This window comes from Ammodytes marinus (genome assembly GCF_949987685.1).
Source record: "Ammodytes marinus genome assembly, chromosome: 22".
NCBI classification, from domain to species: domain Eukaryota; kingdom Metazoa; phylum Chordata; class Actinopteri; order Uranoscopiformes; family Ammodytidae; genus Ammodytes; species Ammodytes marinus.
This window is the reverse complement of record NC_137226.1, coordinates 17,649,848-17,674,515: the sequence shown is the minus strand read 5'-3', so window position 1 is coordinate 17,674,515 and position 24,668 is coordinate 17,649,848. Positions and strand designations below refer to the sequence as shown.

Genomic DNA, 24,668 nt, shown 5'->3' with positions numbered 1-24,668 from the left:
TATACATCTGAGCAAATTAAAGCAGGAAGCAAAGATGGCATCACTGCAAGGCGTTTACTGTTCAACGCAGCTGTAGGGACCAGACTAAAGACAAAATGTTTGAGTTAGCCCCGCACTCATTGCTCTAACTCCTGAGAAAATATCCGTCTCTTTAAGGGGTGCGAACATTTACCAAAATGTCTAAAGGGTGTAACATGGCGCTCATTTTACCTTGAACACATTCCCTGCGTTCCAAAAGACGGAGAAATGTCGAGAATAAAGACGAATACTCCAAAATGAGATTGAAGTTACGGGGGCATATATGTATTTTCAGCATATTGCAATTGACGTGCACGTATTGGGACACCCTAAATCTTTTTCTGGCATACTAAATAGTAGGGAAGTATGGGGAATGGAACGCAGGGATTGAACCATTTAAAAAAGTGGATTTGGACTGCAATTACGCTATATAGGGTGTGGGGGGGGGGGGGGGGGGGTGTACCTGCATTTCAAATAAAATGCTAATCTATGGTCGGCACTGTAGATGTAATAGCAGCCACCACTAGTTTTACTACTAACACCCTCCTGACTGGTGCAAGGGATCCAACCAGAGACCTCATGGTTACTGGGAGGAACCTCTTTACCATCCAAGTAGGAAACTAGTAACAGGTTGGCTGACTACAGTGCTTGGTTGGCCAGTCAAGTAGCCTGACCTGAACCCCATAGAGATTCTATGCCACATCATTGAAATAATTCATGCAAAATAAGATCCCCGACCAAGTAGGTTCATCTATAAATGAACATACTTTACACAAGGTCGACATTTCTGTATTATAAATCCTTTTGTGATTGGTATTATTATCTAATGTTCTACAATGTTGAGATGCTGGTTTCCATGAGCTGTAAGCCGTAAGCCAGCTAAATAAAATTGAAATTAAAATACTTGTTCGTATTAAATCCCTTTTTTTCTCCATGATATTCTAATGTTTTTGGAGATGCACCTGTGTGTTCTCTGCAGCTGTGAAGACCACTGTGATGTTTTGTTTCTGGGAGAGAGAGAAAAGTTTAGCCAAGCAGCTGCATGTGAACACACAACTACCTGGAACCATGGTGGGCTTGTTGTTTCACTATAAGAAGACTAGAGCAATCTGACTGTGAAATCTTTAGTATTATTAAGTTCTTTTCTACTCCAGACCCTACTCAGGTCTAGCCTGGTGCTACCAGACCATCGTACTTCATTTCATTTGTACAGAAGGTCTGGAACTGCTCAATTGACAAAACGTTCACTCACTTGGAGGCGGGTGTCTGTTGAGGTTCAAAATGATTGGATCTGCCCAGTGCCACTCTGGATCCGCCAACCAATCGCATCACGTTTGGTCGTGACGTATGTCTTGCGCCGGGACCGGCCGGAAACCAACAAAACTCAGCAAAGATTTTTCTTGCTCCGGCTTTAATTTATCGATATTCGGCAGCGTTGCCACAACAGACTGAATAGCTTCTCTCGTATCCGTATCCATGGTCTTCCTGTGACTACAGCTGAAACTGGCGCACAACCTCTACATCATCGTTCTCAGCCACTCCCTCTGTTCGCTGATTGGACCGGTAGAAATCTGTTCGAGCAGGAACCCATGAATACACCGCAGACCCAAGCTGACTACTGAAGGGAAAATGAAATTTGAGCGGAAGTAGGTAGGCGGGCGGAGCCAGGCTAACTCAGGTCAAGGGTATGTTTTGAGGTGGCACACTTTACAGTACAACCAGTAGAACCTTGACTACACTTCATCTGCAAAATACAAATAAAGAAATGTAAGGATTCAAAGGGCATCATCATCCATAGCCACTACAGTACAGACATGTTCAAAGACAGGCTGAGAAAGCATGAACGCTGCTTTAATGGAGATGGTTAACACAATGCCTAAATGCAAACATAAAAATTAAGAAAAGGAAAATAGTATATTGTATGTGTCTCTCTGTGTATGTGTGTGTGTGCGTGAGAGAGAGAGAGAGAGAGAGAGAGAGACACAGGTAGGCAGCGAAAGGCATTGATATGCGACATAACAAGGCGCTCATAAATTTCCAACTAACAAACACTTATCTCTGTCTCCTCAGAAACATTCTGCGATGCGAGGCAGTTTTTCACCCATGAAGTTTGACGGCCAACTGTAAAGTGAGATGAAATAAATCACAGGGAGAAATATGAAATCCACCAGCTGGACACACACACAGACACACACACACACACACACACACACACACACACACACACACACACACAAACACATACACGTACTTAGTAAAATTAAATTTCAATTTCATGGAAGCTTTTTTTCCCCCCAGAAATATGGCTGCAAAGTGACAATATGAGAATACCAACTAGCTGAACTTAGTTTATTAAATCCGCCCGAAAAAAGCAGCCTGAGTGTGCATCTGTTCATCGTAGTAGGAATACTCGGCCCCAGCCAACTGATGGCAATATAAAAATAAAACCGATAGAAAAATAAGCAAGACATTCAACAATACAGTCCCTTTTGTGCATGTCAGAACAAATCAATACAAAACAATAAGAATAAGACGATTTCTGCAACAAATGAGAAAGGATGTGTTGCTCCTGTGAAGAAAGAAAGAGAAGAAAAGGGGAAGTGTGCGTGTGTGTGTGTGTGTGTGTGTGTGTCTGTGTGTGTCTTTCTGTCTGTGTGTGCGTGTGTCTGTCTGTCTGTGTGTGTGTGTGTGTATGTTTGTGTCTGTCTGTCTGTCTGTCTGTCTGTGTGTGTGTGTATGTTTGTGTCTGTCTATCTGTCTGTCTGTGTGTGTGTGTGTGTGCGCGTGTGTCTGTCTGTATGCGCGTGTGTCTGTCTGTATGTGTGTGTGTGTATGTGTGCGTGTGTGTGTGTGTGTGTCTGTGTAGCATCTAAACAATCGGTGCCGACATTCCCCCACAACACGCGGGCTACACTCCCCGCCACGTCTTTTGTCTTTGAAATGAAAGGGGGCTGCTATTAAGGAACAAACACTTTTAATTTGCCTGTTGGCAGCGACGCAGGGCACAAGGCCACCTCGTGTTCTGTCTCCACCAAAAGAATAAATATATATAAATGACAAAAGAAAAGAAAAAGTCAGCAAGTGAGCGAGGGGGAGATTCTCAGAGATGTGAGGAGAAGAGTGAGGAGTGGAAACAGCTGGACTTCACTGCTCTACTCTACTCTCATTCTTTTTCAATCTCTTCTCCCTCAGTGCCTTGGCTCTTTTGTTATCCGTCTGCCCCCTCTCCTGTACAACACATCCCAGATTTGCTCACTGTCTGTCACCGCGAAACACCCTCTGTCCTACCGGGAGCTGTGTGTGCACAAATGTGTGTTAAAGAGTGGTTTGTGTGCACATACGTATAGGCAGGATTTTTGTGTGTCATGAAATAAGAATGCATATGATTGTGTGATAGTGTGTGTCTAAACGTACCACGGGGCTACAGTGTGTGTGTGTGTGTGTGTGTGTGTGTGTGTGTGTGTGTGTGTGTGTGTGTGTGTGTGTGTGTCGGTGTGTGTGTGTGTGTGTGTCGGTGTGTGTCGGTGTGTGTGTCGGTGTGTGCGCGCGCACGCACCACGGGAAATCTTCCGGAGTTCGGCCACCATTGTTCGGATGCTGCGATGGGGTGGTCTGCTCTTTGTAGGAGGAAAGTCCCCGCTCTGCCCAAAGCTCTGGCATATACAGGGGGATTACTGCCCATTGTGTGTGTGTGTGTGTGTGTGTGTGTGTGTGTGTGTGTGTGTGTGTGTGTGTGTGTGTGTGTGTGTGTGTGTGTGTGTGTGTGTGTGTGTGTGCGTGTGCATGCACTCTTACATGTGTGTTTGTGTTCAAGCAAAAACAAAAAAGACAGAAATGTCCTGTCTGCCAAGACAAAGTTAATTCCTAAGTGCGTACGTTGGTAGTTATACTAAAAAACTAGAAGCCAAAACTCCCAGCCAAATAACTTCCTACCAAAATGTGTGTGTACGTACGTCTATTAGTGTGTGTGTGCAGTTGCAGGAAAACAAGGGCCCAAACATTTCCTGCCAAACCAAAATGCTTAAATGAATACCAGTGTGTGCGTCAGTATGAGTGAACGCATGTGTGCAAGAAGCAATAGCCAAAACGTTTCTTCTGTAATAACATTAAAGGAAAAAGTCTATTACAACTTAGTTTTTTATTTTTGTAGCGTAGGAGCTTTTGTGTGTGTGTGTGTGTGTGTGTGTGTGTGTGTGTGTGTGTGTGTGTGTGTGTCGTATGTGTGTGTGTGTGTGTGTGTGTGTGTGTGTGTGTGTGTGTGTGTGTGTGTGTGTGTGTGTGCGCTTCAATCTTCATCCAAGCCTTGAGGCAGCTAACATATAGCTAACCATTACACGTAATATTTGTAGAAGTAGCATAATGTATTAGCAGTTAAATAAAAAGCATATATCAAAGCACTCAGAATGGACCCTGTCTGTGTTGCATTGTGACTTTATCTATGCATTAACATGTACGCACCACTCTACTACTGCAACTGAGTAAAGAACTTGAACGGAAGTACTTTTGTTATTTCCAGAACTGCCAAATGTCAAACGATCACTTCTGGACTGCACAGTACAACGTTCAACATACATTATTGTTGTCTGTGAAATGAGAGTTGTACAGCTTCCGGAAAAAAAAAATGAAGCGACCACTCCAAATGTTCAGTGTCTCTTGTTTGACTATTTATAGGCACATGTTTGAGTAAAATGAACATTTAGATTTTATACTATAAACTACTGACAACATTTCTACCAAATTCACAATAGAACTATGGTCATTTAGAGCATTTTTCAATTCATGTAGAGATGAAGATTGAAGAAAAATCCAGACTGGTCTCTTCATTTTTTTTCCGCGGCTGTATATCAGCATTTCAGAAGTATTTTGTAATCTAGAGAAACTGCCGGCTTTTAACAATCTGTTTTACGATGAGCAGAATCTAGAACAATTCATTCAAGTTGTCATAAACAAGAGTTATTCATTGAAAGCAAATTCTGTGTGTTCTGTCTATTGAGATGCACAAATGAGCTGTGCATGTTTTGTCTGTGTATATAAAAATCCGGTGATTATGTACAGTATGTGTTCTTTACCAATGGACCATAGAGAGATTGGAGCCAAACGGTGCAGCTTTAGGAGAAATGCAATAACTCAAAGGGAAGCTTCAAATGCATTGAAGTTCAAAGACAGACAAGCTCAAGACTCAGCCCCGGATCAGTCCTAATTCCTCCGCAACTCGTGTGTGTGTGTGTGTGTGTGTGTGTGTGTGTGTGTGTGTGTGTGTGTGTGTGTGTGTGTGTGTGTGTGTGTGTGAGAGAGAGATAGGTGAGTAAGTTATAGACCTACAACAAAGTGGAGATGGATGATGGAGGACGAGCAGCTTCCGCCTGCTCACCTCGGCTTAAACTTAATGCTCACTCATTTCCTTTAAATCCCCGCCCACACACACACACACACACACACACACACACACACACACACACACACACACACACACACACACACACACACACACACACACACACACACACACACACACACGAGCAGACGCAAAACAAAGGCAAGCCTGCTTGTGTGAGACGACATATACACAAACACCACCTACTGAGCAACGCATTCCAAAAACACACATTTTATCTGAGTGCAGCAGCAGCACCGCCTTACACTTCACAATGTCCTCACGGAACATAACGCATTCTCTCTCACACACACACACACACACACACACACAGAGGCGGTGACAAAGACAGATCCAGCGCATCATGTAGCGTGTCCTCGTAGGTGGTCTCTTCTCTTCTCTTCTCTTCTCTTCTCTTCTCTCCCTCCCACACTCCATCTCTCTCTCTCTCTCTCTTTCATCCCGTCTGCTCCACTTCCTCGTGACGACGTCGCCTCCAGGACAAACCGCTTGAAGATTAAGCGGCAAAATGTTCACCAAAACAACCAACCAACGTGGGCTTCTGATGAATCTTGATGCATTCAGTGACTGGCCGTCAGCCATCTGTCCCCCTGTCTGTTTTAAGACCCATGTGGAACCACAGCCCGCCCCTTGTTATACAATGCAGTATATAGTCTGCGGAATGTACCTTTATGTGAAGAGATACTCCAACATGTAAAAGGTTAAGTCTTTTTTTCTTTTTCTACTTACACACCGAAAAGCAGAAAGCCACCGAGCCGTTCTTGTGAGCGCAATATCTCATGAATGCTTTGGTGGTGGGGGTGAGTAGAACTGACCACTCTAATTCAATGATGAACTGATTTTTTGAGGTCAAAGGTTACTAGCAACCTTACATATTATCAGGTCCCGGTGACCTTGTACCATATTGTAGCTTCTTAGGAGCTTTCATTTCAGTTTAATTTTTAATTGTCTTTTGTTTCCTAGTTGTGAAAATAACATCATTAAATATAATAGGTGATAAAAGGGTGCTGTATAACATTACATTTTCATTGTGACGTTTTTATTTGTTAGAATGCATCTTGGTTCTAAACAAGGTATAACTTTTTAACCGACCACCAGCAGTGAGCAGAAGAACAAACTCTTCTCTTCATTTAAAGGAATACTTCACCCATACAGAACCGGCGTCCTATCATTATAAAATTGCTATTATAATATAATGAATGAGGATTTTCTTCCCCCAGTCTTTCCTCAGTCTTCCCCTTGGCCCAGCGGTCCTGTTAATCCTAACCCTACATTTTTACTAGTGTGATGTCACAGAGGATATTTGTGTTATTATGCGTAGATCAGAGTTTCCCTAACAAAAATCTATCTAGTGTATACATCTGCTGTTTCTGCACTATAGTGAGGCCATGCCCACTCTGTTGTTCCGAATCGCATACTCTTTCTTTTTTCTATTCTACATACTACATCCGACAATAAAAAATAATCTAGTTAGGATACAGTAGGCATACTATTGGTACATACTTTTACTTATTTATTTCATCATAACATTGCGCCTTGATCTTGCCTCTTGGTTTTATATCCGTCGCATCACTGTTTGTTTACATATGGAGGCTCCGTTGATGTAACGTCACTTCAGGTTCGCACTGGATTGTGGGTCAGAATTTCCCAAGTAGGATGCTGTTTTCAACACTAAAAATCTCGGCCGGGTGTAGTAGACATCCGGATCTTTCTAACCATCCTAAATCTGGCAACAAGAACCGCGACATACTAAATCTTTTTTCCACCATACTAAATAGTAGAAAGCTTGCCATTCGGAACACAGGGTGACTGTCCCCTCTGATATTTGCTCAAGCCCTCCAACAATTGGGCTTGGGTTTGTTTTCCGTCTGATTTTGCTTAAAAGAGAGAGGGGCTACTTCTTTTATTCAACTATAGTTTAGTCACATGCATTGACGCTGACCCAGAAAACAAATCTAAAACAAGGGAAACACAGATGGAGAGAGAGGGAGGAAAAGGCAGAATCATGAGAAATACTACATAGGCGATATCCACAGAGGCTTCACTCACTTCCAAAAGCTTTGACTTGTTTGAAAAGAAAGTGTAGGAGTTGTTTCCTAATACTTTTCTCTCTGTCCCGCGTGCACATTCACTCACACGCACGCACACGCACACACACACACACACACACACACAGTCACACACACACACACACACACACACACACACACACACACAGTCTTTCAAGTGTGCCACCAGAAGAGACAAAAAGCAGAGTAGGACAGATGGGATACGCTTTGCTTAAATTTACAGTCACTTGAAAGTTCTGTCGAGTTCCCCCATTGTTACAAAAACATAAAGGAGTGTCAAACTTCCTCGTTATGGTTACGCTCTGCTTTCGGCAGGGTAAACATGAAGCAGGGGAGCGCAAAGAAGAGAAAGAATAACAATGAACGAGGGAATTAACATCCTTGGCACTGTGTAGATTCTGGCTCCTCTGTCATTTTGGTCCTCCCATTAAATGTGGCATCCCACAAGGTTCCGTTTTAGGTCCCCTTTTTATTTTCATTATATTGCTGTCTTTTACTCTTTCGTTTTAAAGTTATAATGCGTAACTTATGTCGCCGCGTTGAGGAATTCTTAATAATCACAACAACACTGTCAGCGCATCTAGGTAAGTAAGCCTTTGGTGATGGTGGCGCATGGATTTTAAACCTTCTGCTGTACGTCCAGGTTTTTTTCTTAGCAGTAGAATCAACAACAGTCAGCAAACAATGCTTGGGCGCTTCTTGGGATTTTTCGGAGCTCCTGCACCATTGTCGGGGTGGGAGGTGGCTGGGGTGACAACAGTTTGTAAACGCTGCCATACTGAGAAAGACAGAGAGAGTTTTGTTGAGATGATAGGCTGTATGAACTTTGTGTGAACTTGTTTGGCGGTGGCTTGAGTTTAACTGACATTCATTAAGATGCAAAAGTTACACACTGTAGCTTTAAATGTGTTATAAATATCAATAAAGTGACTTGTCTTTGCGAAGAAACTGGAGAATAGGAGAGAGGGGTGGAAAGGGGGAGAGTGAAGGGTGATGGAACGATGGTTCGAGGAGGACGGAGGGAGAGAGGGGAGAGATGAGAAGAGTGAGCCAGAAAAAGACAGCAGTGAAGCATGAAAGTTTAATGCTCTGGCTGTTACCGAGCTAATGGCAGCAAGCTGGGAGGGGAACGAGGGAAGGTAAAGAGGTGAAGAGGAGGGCCAACGCCTGACAAGAGGATGGAGATAACTCACTCACACACACACACACACACACACACACACACACACACACACACACACACACACACACACACACACACACACACACACACACACACACACACACACACACACACACACACACACACAGTTGCATAGGCAGGTGTAGAACAGGCTGGCAGACACACTCTCCCTCTCCCGGGCAAAAGCAAAAAACACACATTCGCATTTAAAGTGCACACACGGCAATGGCATCATGGTCTGGGCTCATCTATTATTCAGCAGTGGAGGGGAACAGAGTAGAGCGGGCGCTAAATAAAGAGTTGTAGCAGAGATGCTACAGGCTGTAGTAGACCCTGCAGAGCGAGAGAGAGACACTGACACCCAGATGAAAGTTAGTCCCTGTCACACAGAATCTGTCTCTAGAGGAGGTAGGGACATGTGGTTAGTACTTTCACAACAGTCATGTATGTGCACATGTGGCTGTTCCCCCACCACCAACAGCCATGTTTTAATTCCAGCTGCAAAAAAAAAAAAATTGGCTTTTCAGTTCACCTTTTTGTCCTATGATCATTTTAGTCCTGTTTGGATGCACTGTCTTTGTATTTAACGCTGTACTGCTCCATTTGTTTGGCACTTACTGTATGTAGGTGTGATTTAAGTAGGAGAGCTGTGTGTTAAGAAGTTGAGGAGCTTTTTAAATTTGATTTTTTTAAGGAAGATATATACAAACATATTCCTTTTTGGCTCCCCCCCGTAAAAAAAACATGAGAAAAATACAATTCATAAGTAGAGCCAGGTCCCACAAACTATCACAATAGGCCTTTTGTAAAGTCAACTGCATTTAAGTTATGGCAGGCCACGACAGATTACATTGATTTCATTTGTAGACAATGTCAGCCTCTGTCATCTGTAAAGAGGTTGTCTATAAATGTTGGTATGTTCTTCAAGTTGCTAGTGGAAGGCGTGCAGTGAGTGACATGTACATCCGGGGTCTAACTGAAAATGTCATCCTATCCCCTGTCATTTCTTATTGACTAAAATGCAGTCAGGAACCCGTAGTTTAATTGGGAAGATTACCCCAGTAATGCTTAAAAATCATCAACTAAGCAATAACTAACCGTTAATAACTGCTTTGTTAATGCTTAATACTCATTAAGTAAGCATTAACTAATGGTTTTGCTTAGATAATGCTTAACAAAGTCTTAGTTTACTAAAAATAGTTAATGTCTAACCAAGCATTTACCAATCATTCATAACTTAGCATTAACAGTTACTTAATGCCTCGCAAGCATTTACTAACCGTAAGTGGCATTGAATAAGCATTAAGTAACAGTTAATTAATGTATCCTTATTGTAATGCGTTACCAGTAATCCTGTCTGAAGAAGGGCTTTTTGCTTCCTGTCCTCAGTAGGATTTAATATAACTGTAAACCTCCAAAATGCACCAATACATATTTATTTTTTATATCAGTAAGGGATCTAAGTGAGTGCACATCATTTGAAAGACATCACAAGTAGACGAACCAACAGAGAATGATCACCCATCACTTCCCCCTTAGTTTCAGAAAGGCTTTTCAGCTTTCTTTAGTTCTTGTAAGGCTCTGAAGAAGCCTCTGTACCTCCCCACAATCAAATGGCAGACATGGGAAGCCAACAGCTGGTGAATATTAGCAATTAGCAGCTAATGAGACAGATATTTTAACTAGGGCTGGGAACAGAGCTTAAAGCGGAGTGAATGATGGACTTATATTCTTCTTAAGGTGCACCATACCAGAAACACCAAACTCCAAAAAAAATTATCATTCATGTCCTAAAGATCTTTACTAGCGCGTGCTGGCGGTTATCGGAAGTGAGTGAAAGAGAGACGGCAGGATGCAAGGCCATGAGGTAATGTTTTTATATTGTGATTAAAAACAGTACTATGCAAATGAAACCTTATTGTTATTACATCTCAATTTTCATAATAAATCTTTAAAAGTTTTCTTTCTCCGTTCTCCATTCAGTGTGTCTACTGCCTGCAGTAAAGCATCCACTGGACTGAGACAGAGAGCAGGAATGAATGAGTGAGAGAGTACAAAGCCCTGTAAGAATTATGGCTGCTCCTCTCTTGATCTAGCCTGGCACCGCCCGCCTACATACGTCAACATACATAGCTCAATTTTCATTTCCCTTCAGTAGTCAGTCTGGCTCTGCGGTATATAAGTGGGTTCTATCCAGCCAGATTTATGCCAGTCCAATCAGCAAACAGAAGGAGTGGCTCAGAAGCCGCGCATGACGTACGTCACGACCAAACGTTATGCGATTGATTGGCAGATCCAGAGTGGCACTGGGCACATCCAATAGTTTTAAACTTCAACAGACGCCTTCAAGTGAGGGAACGTTTGTCAATTGAGCGATTTTAGACCTTCTGTACAAATTAAATGAAGTACGATGGTCTGGAAGGACCAGGCTACTCTTGACCCCGAGTCCACTCTGAAAGCACAATCAGATCCATATTTAAAACACAACATTCTCTGCAGTGTATTCCCCTTTCTGCTCACACACTGTCACGTGGCATGAATACACACGCCACTCCAGCATAGTGCCAAGGCAACGCACACAAACAGACACACAAACAGACAAACAAACAAACAAGCAGGCACAAACTCTCAGAGAAGGCTCGGCTAACGAAACCCACGCGGATGCTCGTTGGGATGCGTGTGTGTGTGCTGCCTCTCCGTGCTGCAAGCCTGATCAAAGGGGGGCGTTATTGGAGACAATTGGAGTGAAGTGGTCTGCCTCCCAGCCCTGGCTTACACTCCCTTTACCCTGCCTATACCCTCATTCTAAATCTCTCTCTCGCTCTCCCTCTCACACCTGTCTCACGCAATCAAGCCAACATTCCCAGCCATTCAACTATACAGCGCTCGCCTCTTCTGCATAAGCGATGGCTTTTCAACAACGATAACAGTCGTCATTTTCAAGCTATAAGAAGGCTCTTCAAGCAAGAACAATGCGCTAATCAGACATAAGCGTTTCACGTTGTACACCCCACCCACACTGAAAAAGGCAGTAAAAACAACAGGTAAGGATGGGAGAGGTAAACAACCATAAATATCATTGAAACAGAGTTGATTATGGTGAATTGCCCTTAAAGGAGCACAGCTAGCTAAGAATGAACTAATATAGAAATGTGTATGCTTTAACATTTAAGCTGAGCATGTTAAAATGGCTTCATTATAGGATGTTCCAGGACTGTTTTTGTTTTTGTTCATTCCACCATGGGGATTAGTTGACAGATGCTTACAGATGATTGCATACATATATTTTGTCCATGGGTATTCCATTCATTTGCATACTGTATAAGACGGCCATTGGCTTCATCCCCGTAAACACAAGTCTGGATTTATTTGTGTTGCATTATCATCATGGTGTTGCATTACGTTATGGCCAAAAAGCAAAATTTGGGAGTAAATTGACACCGTACAAACACTGTTAGTAATTTATACATACACTCAATTTATATAATGCTTTGCAATTATTCTAATACTAACAGTGTTAATTGCAATGGGAGATTTTCTTAAGTTTTGAACAGTGAGAAGAGGACTGTGCAGATCAACACAACACCACATATTCTAATGGGGCAGGAGTGATCATGGGAAAAGGAATTTTTTTGTGGGACTTATTTTTTCCATTAAAATGTTGCATAGTCTGCCTTTAACTTATTGATACATTGACTAATCAAGGAAACATTGGTAAAACACTTAAACGTAAATGTAGGCCCACAAGATTGTAGTTTTTCTTAAACTAAAAAAAATCCCAACAAATCCTACACACTAAGGTTGAGGAAGAGGACACACACACACACCATATTGTGATTGACAACTGGATCGCCATTAGAACAGAGGGCAGCAGTTTGGTGTCAACCTCCAGGGGGTGAGAGCAGTGAGTTTGCCCAGGTAAGGCAGCCTTCCTCTGGGGGAGAAGACTACTCTCTAGTCTTAAAAAAAACTTTCCCTGACGTCTCCTCATTTTCAAACTCGCAAATCTCTTTCTTCCTGCACAATTCTCATCTCATCTCACACACACACACACACACGCACACACACACACGCACACACACACACACGCGCACACACACACACACACAAACACACACACACACACACACACACACACACACACTATATCTCTCCTGCAGCTCTCTCCATCCCTGACAAAGCCTTGAGCGTGTGCCAGCGGCCCCCGAGAGCCCACCGACTTCCTGCTAAAAATAAGAGCTGAGAGAACAATGTTAGAGCGCTGCCACCGAGGGCTGAACAGAAAGAGAGAGAGAGAGAGAGAGAGAGAGAGAGAGAGAGGGAGGCAGGAGAGTGTGGGGGAAGACAAAAACTGAAGGAGAGATGCTACAGACGGAAGGTTTTTAGAAAGGAGTAGGAAGTAGGCAGTCAAAATATAATTTTTTCATTAATGGCAGAATTTCTATAGTTATTCACGATAAATCACATTTTCTATCGCATGTTTAAAATTATACGATTTATTATTATTATTATTAAACGTACTTCATTTCATTTGTACAGATGGTCTGGAATCGCTCAATTGACAAACGTTACCTCACTTGAAGGCGGTTGTCTGTTGAAGTTTAAAACTATTGGATCTGCCCAGTGCCACTCTGGATCTGCCAACCAATCGCATATAACGTTTGGTTGTGACGTATATATGATATGCGCCCGGCTTCTGACTACAACTGAAACAGGCGCACAACCTTCAACGTCATTGTTCTCAGCCACTCGCTCTGTTTGCTGATTGGACAGTTACAAATACTGGCTGAGAAAACCTGCAAATATGCTGCAGACCCAGACCGACTACTGAAGGGAAATGAAAATTGAGCGGAAGTAGGTAGGCGGGCAGAACTAGACTAGTGCCAAGGACGCTTAGCTGGGAGTTTTTTTTAGGTAAAATGATCTGTTTAGAGGCATAGTTTTTTTAGGAAGAAGCAAGCTGCTGTGGCTGGTACGGGTGTATCAACACTAACTGGATATGCGTGTTAACACTGACAGCCCTAGTAGAAGGTCTTTGAGCAGATGACATTACCTGATCAAGGCTTAGAGTTTGGACTGAATACGCCAAACCTGATCTCCCTGTAAATCGGCTGTGCACACACTGAACAGCAGGAGTTACATTCATCTACAGAATAAAACGGTGTGTGTGTGTGTGTGTGTGTGTGTGTGTGTGTGTGTTTGTTTAGACAGAGACGTGGCGCAGGAGGGACTGAAAGAAGGAGAAAGAATAGGAATAGGCAGATTATAAATATGTATAGGAGAGGTAGAGGAAGAGAGAGAGAGAGAGAGAGAGAGAGAGATTGCAGAGGTGCAGGGGAGAAGGAAATAGCGAGAGACAGAGGAGAGAGGAGGAGAGACTTCAGAGACAGCAGCACGGCGCGTTTGGCTCGCTTTATCTTTTTTTATTTTCCCTTCTCTCCCGTTGCCTCTCTCGCCGCTGGAGTGCAGGCTAGCGGATTTGCAGCTGTGTGTGTCTGTGTGTGTGTGTGTGTGTGTGTGTGTGTGTGTGTGTGTGTGTGTGTAATTTATTTGAGGTTTTAGACAGTGAGTGAGGACATAAGTGGAACATGAGGACATTTTGGCCAGTTTTAATTTTGGGACAGGCCTTTAAAGGGCTGTTTGGAGGTTAACACTAGGTTGTAGTGTAAGGGTTGGGGTTAGGCATTTAGTTTTGATGGTTAGTGTTACGGTAAGGGGCAATAGGGAATGCAATATCCAATGTGTAATGTCAATGAAATGTCCTCACAAGTATAGCCGTACAAACACGTGTGTGTGAGTGTGTGTGTGTGTGTGTGTGTGTGTGTGTGTGAGAGAGAGAGAGTGAGAAAGGAAATCACAAGTTCTCCCCTTATCTCCCTCCTTTTTCGCACGACTGAGAGAGACGAACACACAAAGGCCTGTGCACCTGCTAACAGGCGTGTGCCGTTCCCCGGGAGCTGTGTGTGTGTGTGTGTGTGTGTGTGTGTGTGTGTGTGTGTGTGTGTGTGTGTGTGTGCGTGCGTGCGTGCGTGCGTGCATGTGTGTGGTGATGGCTCCACAGACAGTGCTGGTGATGGCGGTGATAGCAGCCCCCGCTCAGTAGCTACGTTTCACCGAATCAACAGTTTTTACTCCCCCCATGGCAGTGCTCCGTGCCAGGGTCACTTCATTACGGCTTCCAACAGATATCATGTTGAGATGATAAGACTTGGTACACTTGCTCCGGGGGCTCAGTGCAGAGATAACATGCCCGCGGTGAAGGCTGCTGCTGCTGCTGCTGCTGCAAAAACAGTGCAGGGAGAGACTGAGCCCCTTGTAGAGCTACTATACACTTCTGCTTCCAAAAAATGTGCAGCAGAAATCCCCTTCTCAGCACTAAATACGCCTATATAGTCGCTGTCGGGCAGAAACCTTGTATGTCCAAAACGGTCATTTTTCAGGAAACAAAAAATAAATCAAATCAAATCAGTTTTATTTGTATAGCCCAATATCACAAATAGACATCTGCCTCAGTGGGCTTTATATTCCATACAGTATGACACCCTGCCCTTAGACCCCTAGCTCGGCTGAGAAAAAACTCCCAGTAAAAAACCTTATCAGAATTTAAAATTTAGAAACCTCAGGGAGAGTTGGGAGAGTTGACAGAGTAAGGGATCCCTCTCCCAGGACGGACATGCTGTAGTAGAGAAATACACTGTAGTATTTTTTAATAGAATTACATCTGCGTCGTCAATTACCAAGCTCATTTTATTACATTTCGGTGGTTAAAACTTGATAAAACTCACACACTCAAACCTGTCGTGTGACCAAAAGCAACTGATTCATGAAGAAAGAGAAAAATGTCAAAAAATGGAGATACAAGGTTTCCGCCAGACACCTGCATTTCACTGTCCTATACGTGTCACAATGACATCTGTGTAACACACCCCATACACTGAGGAGAAACATTTTGAAAAATAAATAGTAAAACCTTGTGTTGAAGCAGCTACACTCAATATTGTAATGATACTAATGAATAATACCAGTCTTGTGTAGCATACAGAGAATTACCTGCAATTTTAGCAGTTCCCCTCTGCTCTAATATAAGATGTGTTAAGGGTCTTTCAGTTTATACAGTCTCTGACCATTTTTGATTCAGCGCCACAACTTAAATCAAAAGGTTTCCAGCAGCACTAGTGTAAAGCTCGTTTCTACTGTGGCCATGTGAACATACAGCTCCGGAAAAAATTAAGAGACCGCTCCAAATTGTCAGTGTCTCTTCTTTTACTATTTATAGGCATATGTTTGAGTTGAATAAACATTTTGGTTTTATTTTATAAACTACTGACAACATTTCTACCAAATTCACAATAAAAATATTGTCATTAAGAGCATTTCCATTAAGTAATATACGTAGAGATGAAGATTGAAGAAAAATCCAGACTGGTCTCTTAATTTTTTCCACGGCTGTATATTATATACACACTGAAATTTAAGAAAACATCTTAGACAATTTGACAACACACGCACAGCAGAAAAGGCACGGCGAGTATGACAGCACAACACATTAGGGAAAAAGTGCTGACAACGGAAGTGTTTCCAGAAGACACTTAAACATGATGAAGTATTGACATTCTCCATCCATCAGAGGTTTTGCACAAAATAAGCTAAAATGCTATTGTTTTTGGTTAAAGGAGCACTATGTAACTTTGGGTGTGTCAATGAATCTTTTCTATGATATATTCTCATAACTGAATAAACAGACTTTCCTCGCAGGAAAATTGGATTACTGTTTCATAGTTGTTGTTGTTTACAGCAGCAGGGCCCACAGTTTGGTTCACAAATATTTTCTAGTCTCAAGTTTGGTTCAAGGTGCCGAAACATTGTTTTGTTTTAAATTATGATGATAGGATAATTAAATACTAAGAATTACATGTAGAGAAAATATGTTTTGTAAACTTGCTGCAGGCCCCTGCAAATGTAAACAGATACCCCCCTCCTCTGAAATTGCATAGTGCACCTTTAAATTGTATGGAGAAGTAAACAGCAACTCTCAAAAGGTGTGCGACTGCTTAACAACAATAGGAGGTGTCCAGTTTGCTCTTGAAGTACATGCACTGTTGGAGTGTCTTCATAGACAGGGACAGATGACATAATTTACTTCACGCAGACCCTAGTGAGACCATGAATTTTCCTTAAAGGTGAAGTAAGCGATTTATTTATGTTAATATAAGTGTTAAATCGCTCTTTATTCATACAGTGATCACTTACATAGTGTGCGCGTTTCATAAAGCCGATCTCTCAGTCACTCTCTCTGCATGTAATCGTCAAATAAACTTTTCGGGGATCCCACAACTGATAACCAATCAGAAGAGAGAACGCTACAAACTGGCACCCGTCTCACTGCCGGAACACGTGCAGAGCAACAGATGGGTGATTGTGTATGCGCCTACAATGGCGGAGCAGGTAAAAATCCTTCCCAATGTCTGTTTTGATGGTTTTTATCATGTTTTATTGCACTTATGGACCTGAGATGATGCTAGATAACTCGCTGCTTGAAGACCGCAGTGCATTAATGTGGTGACGTGGGGACGAGGGAGGGGACTGCAAACTGCAGTCAGTGACAGGAAGTTAGCTAAACTGACCATTCCGCTTACTGAACCTTTAACAAAGAAATAATGGCTTTACTATCGCGGCAATTGGGCTTCTATGTAAATACATGAAATGGCTGTTGCATAATGAAGTATGAAGGTATTATAAAATGCAGTGTAAATATTTAAACTGTGTGAGAAGAACCATCCGCTCCCATATGCTTTAGGCTTTTGAAAAAACCCAGAGAATGAAGTGAACTTTGCCTGGTCTTTTTCTGTGGTTTTGTTCCCTGCTGTCTGTGTTAAAACTACACAGATATTCAGTGGATGTCTCACACACACACACACACACACACACACACACACACACACACACACACACACACACACACCATAGTGGTTTTGTCTGATCACATATGGGGCCGTCTTTACATTGCTTGTGGTCAGTTTTTTCCAAAGAACCGCATCAGTTTTGAGTTAGTTTCTTGTTTGTTACAGGCTGCCCGTTGGACTTCCTGTCTGTTCACAATGAACATTCAGTCACTGTGTTCCTTTGTTAAACTATGAGAGTTGTTGCATTGTGTGGAAGTGGTGAAGTTTATGAGCAAAAAAAAAATAAGTTTTTTAAACTCTCTTCCCTTTGGTGTGTTCAAGGCACTCCTCAAGGATGTGAGAATCGCCATTCACAAAGCACTGCATTCACAATGATCTGTTGTCACAAATTGAACACAGCAGACAAACAAGGAGCAGACTGCGTGGAATCTGTCCATTCCCTTATATTGGAACATAGTCGGGAAAGTCAATATAAATTTTCTGACGTGCTCAGCGTGTCCTTGAACTCACCAACAATAGAAGAAAAGGAACTCCAATCTATTCAGTAAGGAGGGAATCAATTGTGAAAAATGTATGGTGTGCTTTAGAACATTTTTTTAGAGATTTTCAATTTGAAGTTAATGTTCTCAAAAAATAAATAAAAATAACTCTAGCTTTGGTCCATTAAAATGACAGTGGAAAAAAGTCAATGTATTTTGCACTCTGAGATTCCCCAAACTTCCCTATTCAAACTTTCTTACAATACAACTTTTTCGCATAGCATCCGGAATACATTTTGCCCAGCTCTCATGCATAGATCACAGACACAAGGAATACACACACACACACACACACACACACACACACACACACACACACACACACACACACACACACACGAGCCACTACTTTAAGGTGCCTACCTAGCCAGTCGTTGAACTTCTTGACCTCGGAGGGCAGCCCCAGCTCGGTGAAGTCTCCTGCGTGGATGAAGACGTCTCCGTAGGGCATCTGGATAGCGTCTGTCCTGGAGTGAGTGTCTGAGAGGCAGACGAAGCGCGTGTAGCCCGGGGGCTTGGGTGTGTCATGGGGCATGGGGTCCACCCTGAGCCCAGGTAAGAGAACCAAAGACATGGGAGTCAGGGAAGAGTAACAGGGAGAGATGGACACAGGCTGTGTTTCGGAAAGCCCTACTAACGTCCTACTCATACTCATTTTGACTTCAATTTGAATATGTGACGATTTGGGTATGCGAGTTTGGTCATGCGAGAATTGCCCGGAACTTCCGGGAAGATTTTGGGTATGGATCGATTGGATACTTTTCCTTCTCAACCGCCCCATAATGCATTGCGTCTTTTCAAACGACAAGGAAGGCGTTTTTAAATTCTTTAATTTAGAATTAGTTCTAGTTCTATATCTAACTTGTGGAGGGCGGTAATACGCTAAACAGAGTCTAAACGGCCAGAATCTTATAAGAAGAAGAAATTCTTTATTGCTTGAGTATACTTCAGTGTGAATGTTTCGACTCACCTCACATACACAATCAATCTTTAAGTAGACAGTATGTAGTATATAGATGTTGAGCATGTAGGAGGGAGGACGTTAGTGTGGCTTTCCGAACACAGCCACACAACATTTGGGGGTGAGGGGGGGGGGGGGGGACACATTAAGCAAGGGGGTTCTGTGGATCCTCGCCCAGGAAAGGATCCACGTCAGACACTTCATTTCCAAGGGTGTACTTAAAATTCAATTCAATTCAATTCAATTCAAAGAACTATATTTTTCCGTTAGGAACTTCATATGTGGAGGAGCATCAGGGTACAACAGTACATACAATATACAAACACACACACACACAGCATCAGCCCGTACTCAACATATGGCAGATCAAAACAATCTTTGCTTAGCCTAGTGAATAAATAGTACCTCCATAGAGGAGGAGTAATAAATATGTTAAAAAAGTTTAAAAAAATAGTCCAGAAAAAATAAAAATAAAAAAAAATAGAGAGTGAAGACAGTTCAAAAAGGGTGTTAACAATTAAAAAGTGTAATGGATGCCGGGACAAAGCTTGACAGGGCTCGGTTTGTTCTTACTGTAGGGGCTCTGTATCTGCGGCCTGAGAAAATGCTCATGGTTGCAGCTAAACAGTTGACACTGTTAAACAGGGAGTCTTCACATCAGGCCCCGTGCTTCAGGAAGTGGATGAACCAAATGATTTTTCTTTAGGATGGAACGCAATCACTTTCACAAACAGAATTTCACAAGACAGTTTTTCTTATTTGATTTGACTCTGTATACAGACTGACTTATCCCTAATACTGTCTGATGTTTAGGGAATACACCTTCAAGCTATGTTTTCATTTTTTGTTGTGGTTGAAGTTGTTAGTTGAGTGTGTGTATGTGTCTGTGTTCTATTGTGGAGGGAAAAAGCTTAACGTTAAAATAATTAAAACTTAATTTCCTGCATTATGGTGAATCGATTTTCATTTTGGCCTTTTTCTGCGTCAATTCCCCTGTTCAAAAATGGAAGGTTGTCTTTGATATTTTTTATGAGGCGGACAAATTTACATCTTCTAAATATTTAAAGGGACATATCAAATGCATCCCCTCCCCTCCCCAACCTAAAATCTACGCCTATGGACACAGATGTATGCAAAGAGTGTGTGCTATATGGGGCTGACTATCAAAGAAGTTTGAGAACAACATCCCCATAGAGCGAAGCATAGGAGGAAAACCAGAATAAAGCCACAATAAAAGAGAGGCAGAAAGAGAAATGTGCAGAGACAGAAAAAGAAGAAAGAGAGAGATATAGAAGAGGAGCGCTGTCCTTTGGGATTTACAGTGAGATCCACGGTGTCTCCAGGGGAGAGAGGGGGAGCTGGTGAGTAACCGTGGCCCACTTTAGTGAGCTCTCCTCCAGGTACCGTAAAACCCAGCATGGGGGGGGGGATATATATATATATATATATATATATATACATGTAGGACAGCGGGTAAGAGTATGAGTCACAAAGCAATGAAATACTAAATATTTCATTTTCACCATTGTGTATCCGGAAATATAAAGCTAGGTTTTTAGGGAGCCATCATCAATATGTCTGTGTTTAAAGGTTGAGTCAGTGATTCTGGTGAACGCTTGTTGACAAAATCATGTTTGGGTCAAAATCAGTGAATACATCAATCTGGTGTTAATTCATAACCCAGGCTCTATAAACTGGCATGTTGCCTTTTTCCCAGCCTTTTTCAAGAATCTCTGACTCTACCTTTAAGAGTTGTCTTTGGTTATGATAACTACATTTAGCTCCAGTTAAAACTAAAGCTGAACTTAGATTATTTTTCTTTGTGCTTGACATTTGGAAATCAGAGAAAGCTAGGGCTGGGTGTGGAAGTTTGCTACCGACAGAAAGGCCTCCATACCGGCTATGGAGAAATGTCTTCAATCCCTAAGGGGTTAATCTCATCACCGTCAGTGAGCCAATAAGCTTGCAGCATGCTTGATGTGCCAATATCTAAAAGTGCTGGTGATTGGCTGTGTGGAGGCATCCAGGAAAAATACCCTGCGTTCCAATCCCCATATTTCCCTACTATTTAGTATGACAGAAAAAGATTTAGGATGTCCTCAATTGTAGTATGCTGAAAACACCTTAATGCCCACATACATTAGGTTACACCATGGGTTAGGCAGTATGCATCAGTGAGCCTAACATACTGGCTGTCACCTTTTAATATGGCACTGATACACTGTATTGTTTCCATTGTGGTTTTATATTTAGTTGGAGCTGCAGTGGATCAGGGTATCAGCCAGTGTTCCAGTCTGAAGGCATCTAGTTCCATTTCAGCTTTGATTTATTGATATTATGTACAAATGCAAAGGAGCAAAACAATTCAACTTAAGTTTCTTAACCATAATGTGTGATGTCATCTTGTTAAAATGTATTTCATAAAATTGCTGTCGAAAAAAAAGGACCGTTCAGGAACTGGTATTGAAGTCCTGTATAGAGGGCCAAAAAACAGTTACCGTAAATACTCTAATACTGTACCATAAAGACAAGTACATAATGCAACATATCTACTTTTTTCAATACAACAAATTCTCACCAATCTGCTTATTGATTGTTCTTAAATGAGTTACTTGTGCTTTTAATTTGTTAAGCTTCTGTTATGGAAACCAAAGTGGTTGCACAGATGTTTCACAATAAAAGTCTTGTTGTGGCTCCATGAAGGCCTGGGGCCTGTTTCAGGTAGCTGGTTTTGAGGCAACCCAGAGTTTGTTCGCTCTGAGTTAGTGGAAACTCTGGGTTTCCCGTTTCAGGTAGCAGGTTCAGCGCGACCGAGAGTCAGTTACTGCGGCAACATACGCCGTGGGTCTAACCTGCTGGATAGGTGGTTAGACCTACCCTGAGTTTGTTTTCACTTTACGCTGCAGCTCCGACTGAAGAAGGAGTGTCACTGTCACACGCGTCCCTGTACAGTTTGAAGCAAAATCACTCCACAGAAATCTCCATCGGGATGTTTTTATCATTTCCTGATGATTTTACGTTTGACCGATCATTTATCTGATCAGTAGCCTTGTTCTCAGCCCTCGGTCCGTTCATATAGGTGGCCACCTTACACATCGTGACATGCTCTACATTCAGATTAATAAACCTATTTGTATTGTATGCTTTTTAACGTCTGTGCCACTGAACAGATTTATGTCAGGTGGATTCGTGTAACGCTGCGGCTGCACGCGATTGTTACTGTTCACTTGTGCGATCCTAAAGTCACAGACGAGCCCTTTTATATTCATATTATAGCCTAATATGAATATAAAAATTACATAAATAATTATATAATAATTTAAACTGTGATCACTTGAGGAAAATGGATCTGATAATAAATCAATCAGGCTCTTCAATGGAAACTGTCACCTTATGTGTCAGACGTTAATGTCTTTCACTCCCCATTTAAAAGAAGCGACAGTCTGTTTACTGCACAGTGGGCTATTAGGCTACAGCTTCCCAAATACAGCGAATATAAAACACTGTCAGAAATGCTGTGCCGCGCCAGCTTTATTACTTTACTGCTGATATGCGTAACTTTTTAAAATGGACTATGTACTATATATTTTTTCTGAATTGCCGAGGAGATTAGATCAGAGTTATGTGACAATATACCCGTTAATTCTTCTCCATAGGCTACCATAAACTCATTCGTTAATATTTCTAACTCCAGTGGGAGGAGCGGAGAAGTTTTTTTTTCTTTTTTTGAGAAGTGGAGAAGTGGGAGGATCACGCATTTGTTTCTTCTGTTTCCATGGTGAATCATGTTATCAGCGATCCATTGACGATGGCTTTTATGCACACGCTCCACCCAGAGTGAACACGCATAGGCTGTGTCTTGATTCAGAGACCACGCACTTGGTAGGACGCAGTCTCGCGGTCTATGAAGGCTATAGCCTATGAAGGCCGATTTTAAGGCCGGTTTTAAGGCCAACGAGCCTTGTTAAACGAGACGGTCTCCGCAGGTCTCCGTTTACGAGCATTTCCGGTTTACGTAACAAGCCGTTACCTTGCGTGACGACTCGCCGCTCCTGTGCTGCCTAGCAACCCTGATTGCTGCCAACGGAGACAGCCCTGTCAGCGGAGGAAAAAAGAAAAATAAGTTGTCTACCAGACGAAAAGAAAAAAAAGTACAAGAAAAAAAGAAAGGAAGATAAAAGTTAAGAAGATGGAGCAACACGTTGCTGTTTTGTTATTTTTTATTTTATTTTATGCAATCTCTGAAAAAAACGCAATGAATCTTGGGATATGTTGGGCCACGAAGGATACATCTGATGCAGCCTTCAAAACTGCTTCAAAACCGTGAAACGAAGGCTGCATTTCACGACCGCATATGAGGAGCCTTGCAAGGAGCCTTGCAAATGGGACAGCCTTTGCGCGCCGCTATGACGCAATCGGTCTTCAAATGCAGCCTACGAGGCCGGTTCCAAGACCGCAACCCCTGAATCAAGACACAGCCTCAGAGTTGATTAACCCAACGCTGATCCACTGTTCTGAAACCGAAAACCCAGAGTTGCTTATCAACCCTGCGCTCTGAGTTAACCAACTCAGAGCGTATGATTAAACCCAGAGTATGTAAAACCAGCTACCTGAAACAGGCCCCTGTAGAGCTGTATACACTCAGAGCAACAGAGTGCTAGTGACTATGACATGATTCTTTGCTGTTCTGATGAATTACTGACTTGGAAAATGTACTTTGTGCTGAATTTATGAAAAACAGCTGAAGTAAACACTGAGGTTGTGTTGAGTTTGCAATAACAGCAAACAGCTTCCACAGCACATTAAGACCAGAGCCAAAACTAGACACAGGAAGATTTCCTGCTCAATTATGATGTATAACATACAGTATATATACAATCCATCAAGTCAATTCAAGTGACTAATGGTATATCGTTAAATGCATTTTCCAAACTCCCTTACATTTTTCTTTTACTTTTTGAAAAAAAACTCCTGTCTCAAAATACACTTAAAGAAATAGTTGAACCTTTGAGGAAGCAGCCTAACTACACTATAAGTGGATTGCGATCAACCCTATTATACATTCATAAATACAACTACAGACCTCTCTAAACACAACTCCATGCATCTCTCCTTTATCTAACCTGCACAGATATGCTAAAAGGAAAATGTGTGCTTTTAGACTTAGTTACACGCCGGAACCAATTTTGGTATGGATGCTGACACAGACAGTATTAGGTGGGTGGATAAATGTCTCGAATGTGTAGCTATAGCTATCAAACCAATCCTTTCTACGATGGTGTTTGTGTTTATATGAAATATACAAGAGTATATGTCTTGGTTAGTGAGCTATGATACAGGTGTTGGAGGTACAGTGTATCAATTTATTTTTTAGCAAAGAAAAAGCGAAAATGTGTCATTAAACATTGAACTGCTCCTTTAATGGATATAATCATAACCTAAAATGTAGTGAAATGAACAGAGGAAAAGTAGGCTAACTCAAAAAGTTGACAAAATTGCATGACGTGTACTTTACATCTAAATGAACAAGCAGACCCCCATGGATTCCTTCTTCTTTTTTTTTAACCCTTTATTTATACAGGTAAAACTCTTTTTCAAGG

At 42.0% G+C, this 24,668-nt stretch overlaps 1 protein-coding gene across 1 annotated transcript in view; it reads right to left on the bottom strand.

Moving 5' to 3' along the window:
- The window catches only part of mpped1 (metallophosphoesterase domain containing 1), a gene marked incomplete at its 3' end in the record, with an annotated part of 73,055 nt that overhangs the window by 48,083 nt on the left and 304 nt on the right, over positions 1-24,668 (bottom strand). The window contains exon 2 of the mRNA XM_080050733.1: positions 18,471-18,652. Within this exon, the coding sequence (XP_079906859.1) occupies positions 18,471-18,652 (182 nt within the window). The remainder of the gene's footprint in view (positions 1-18,470; positions 18,653-24,668) is intronic.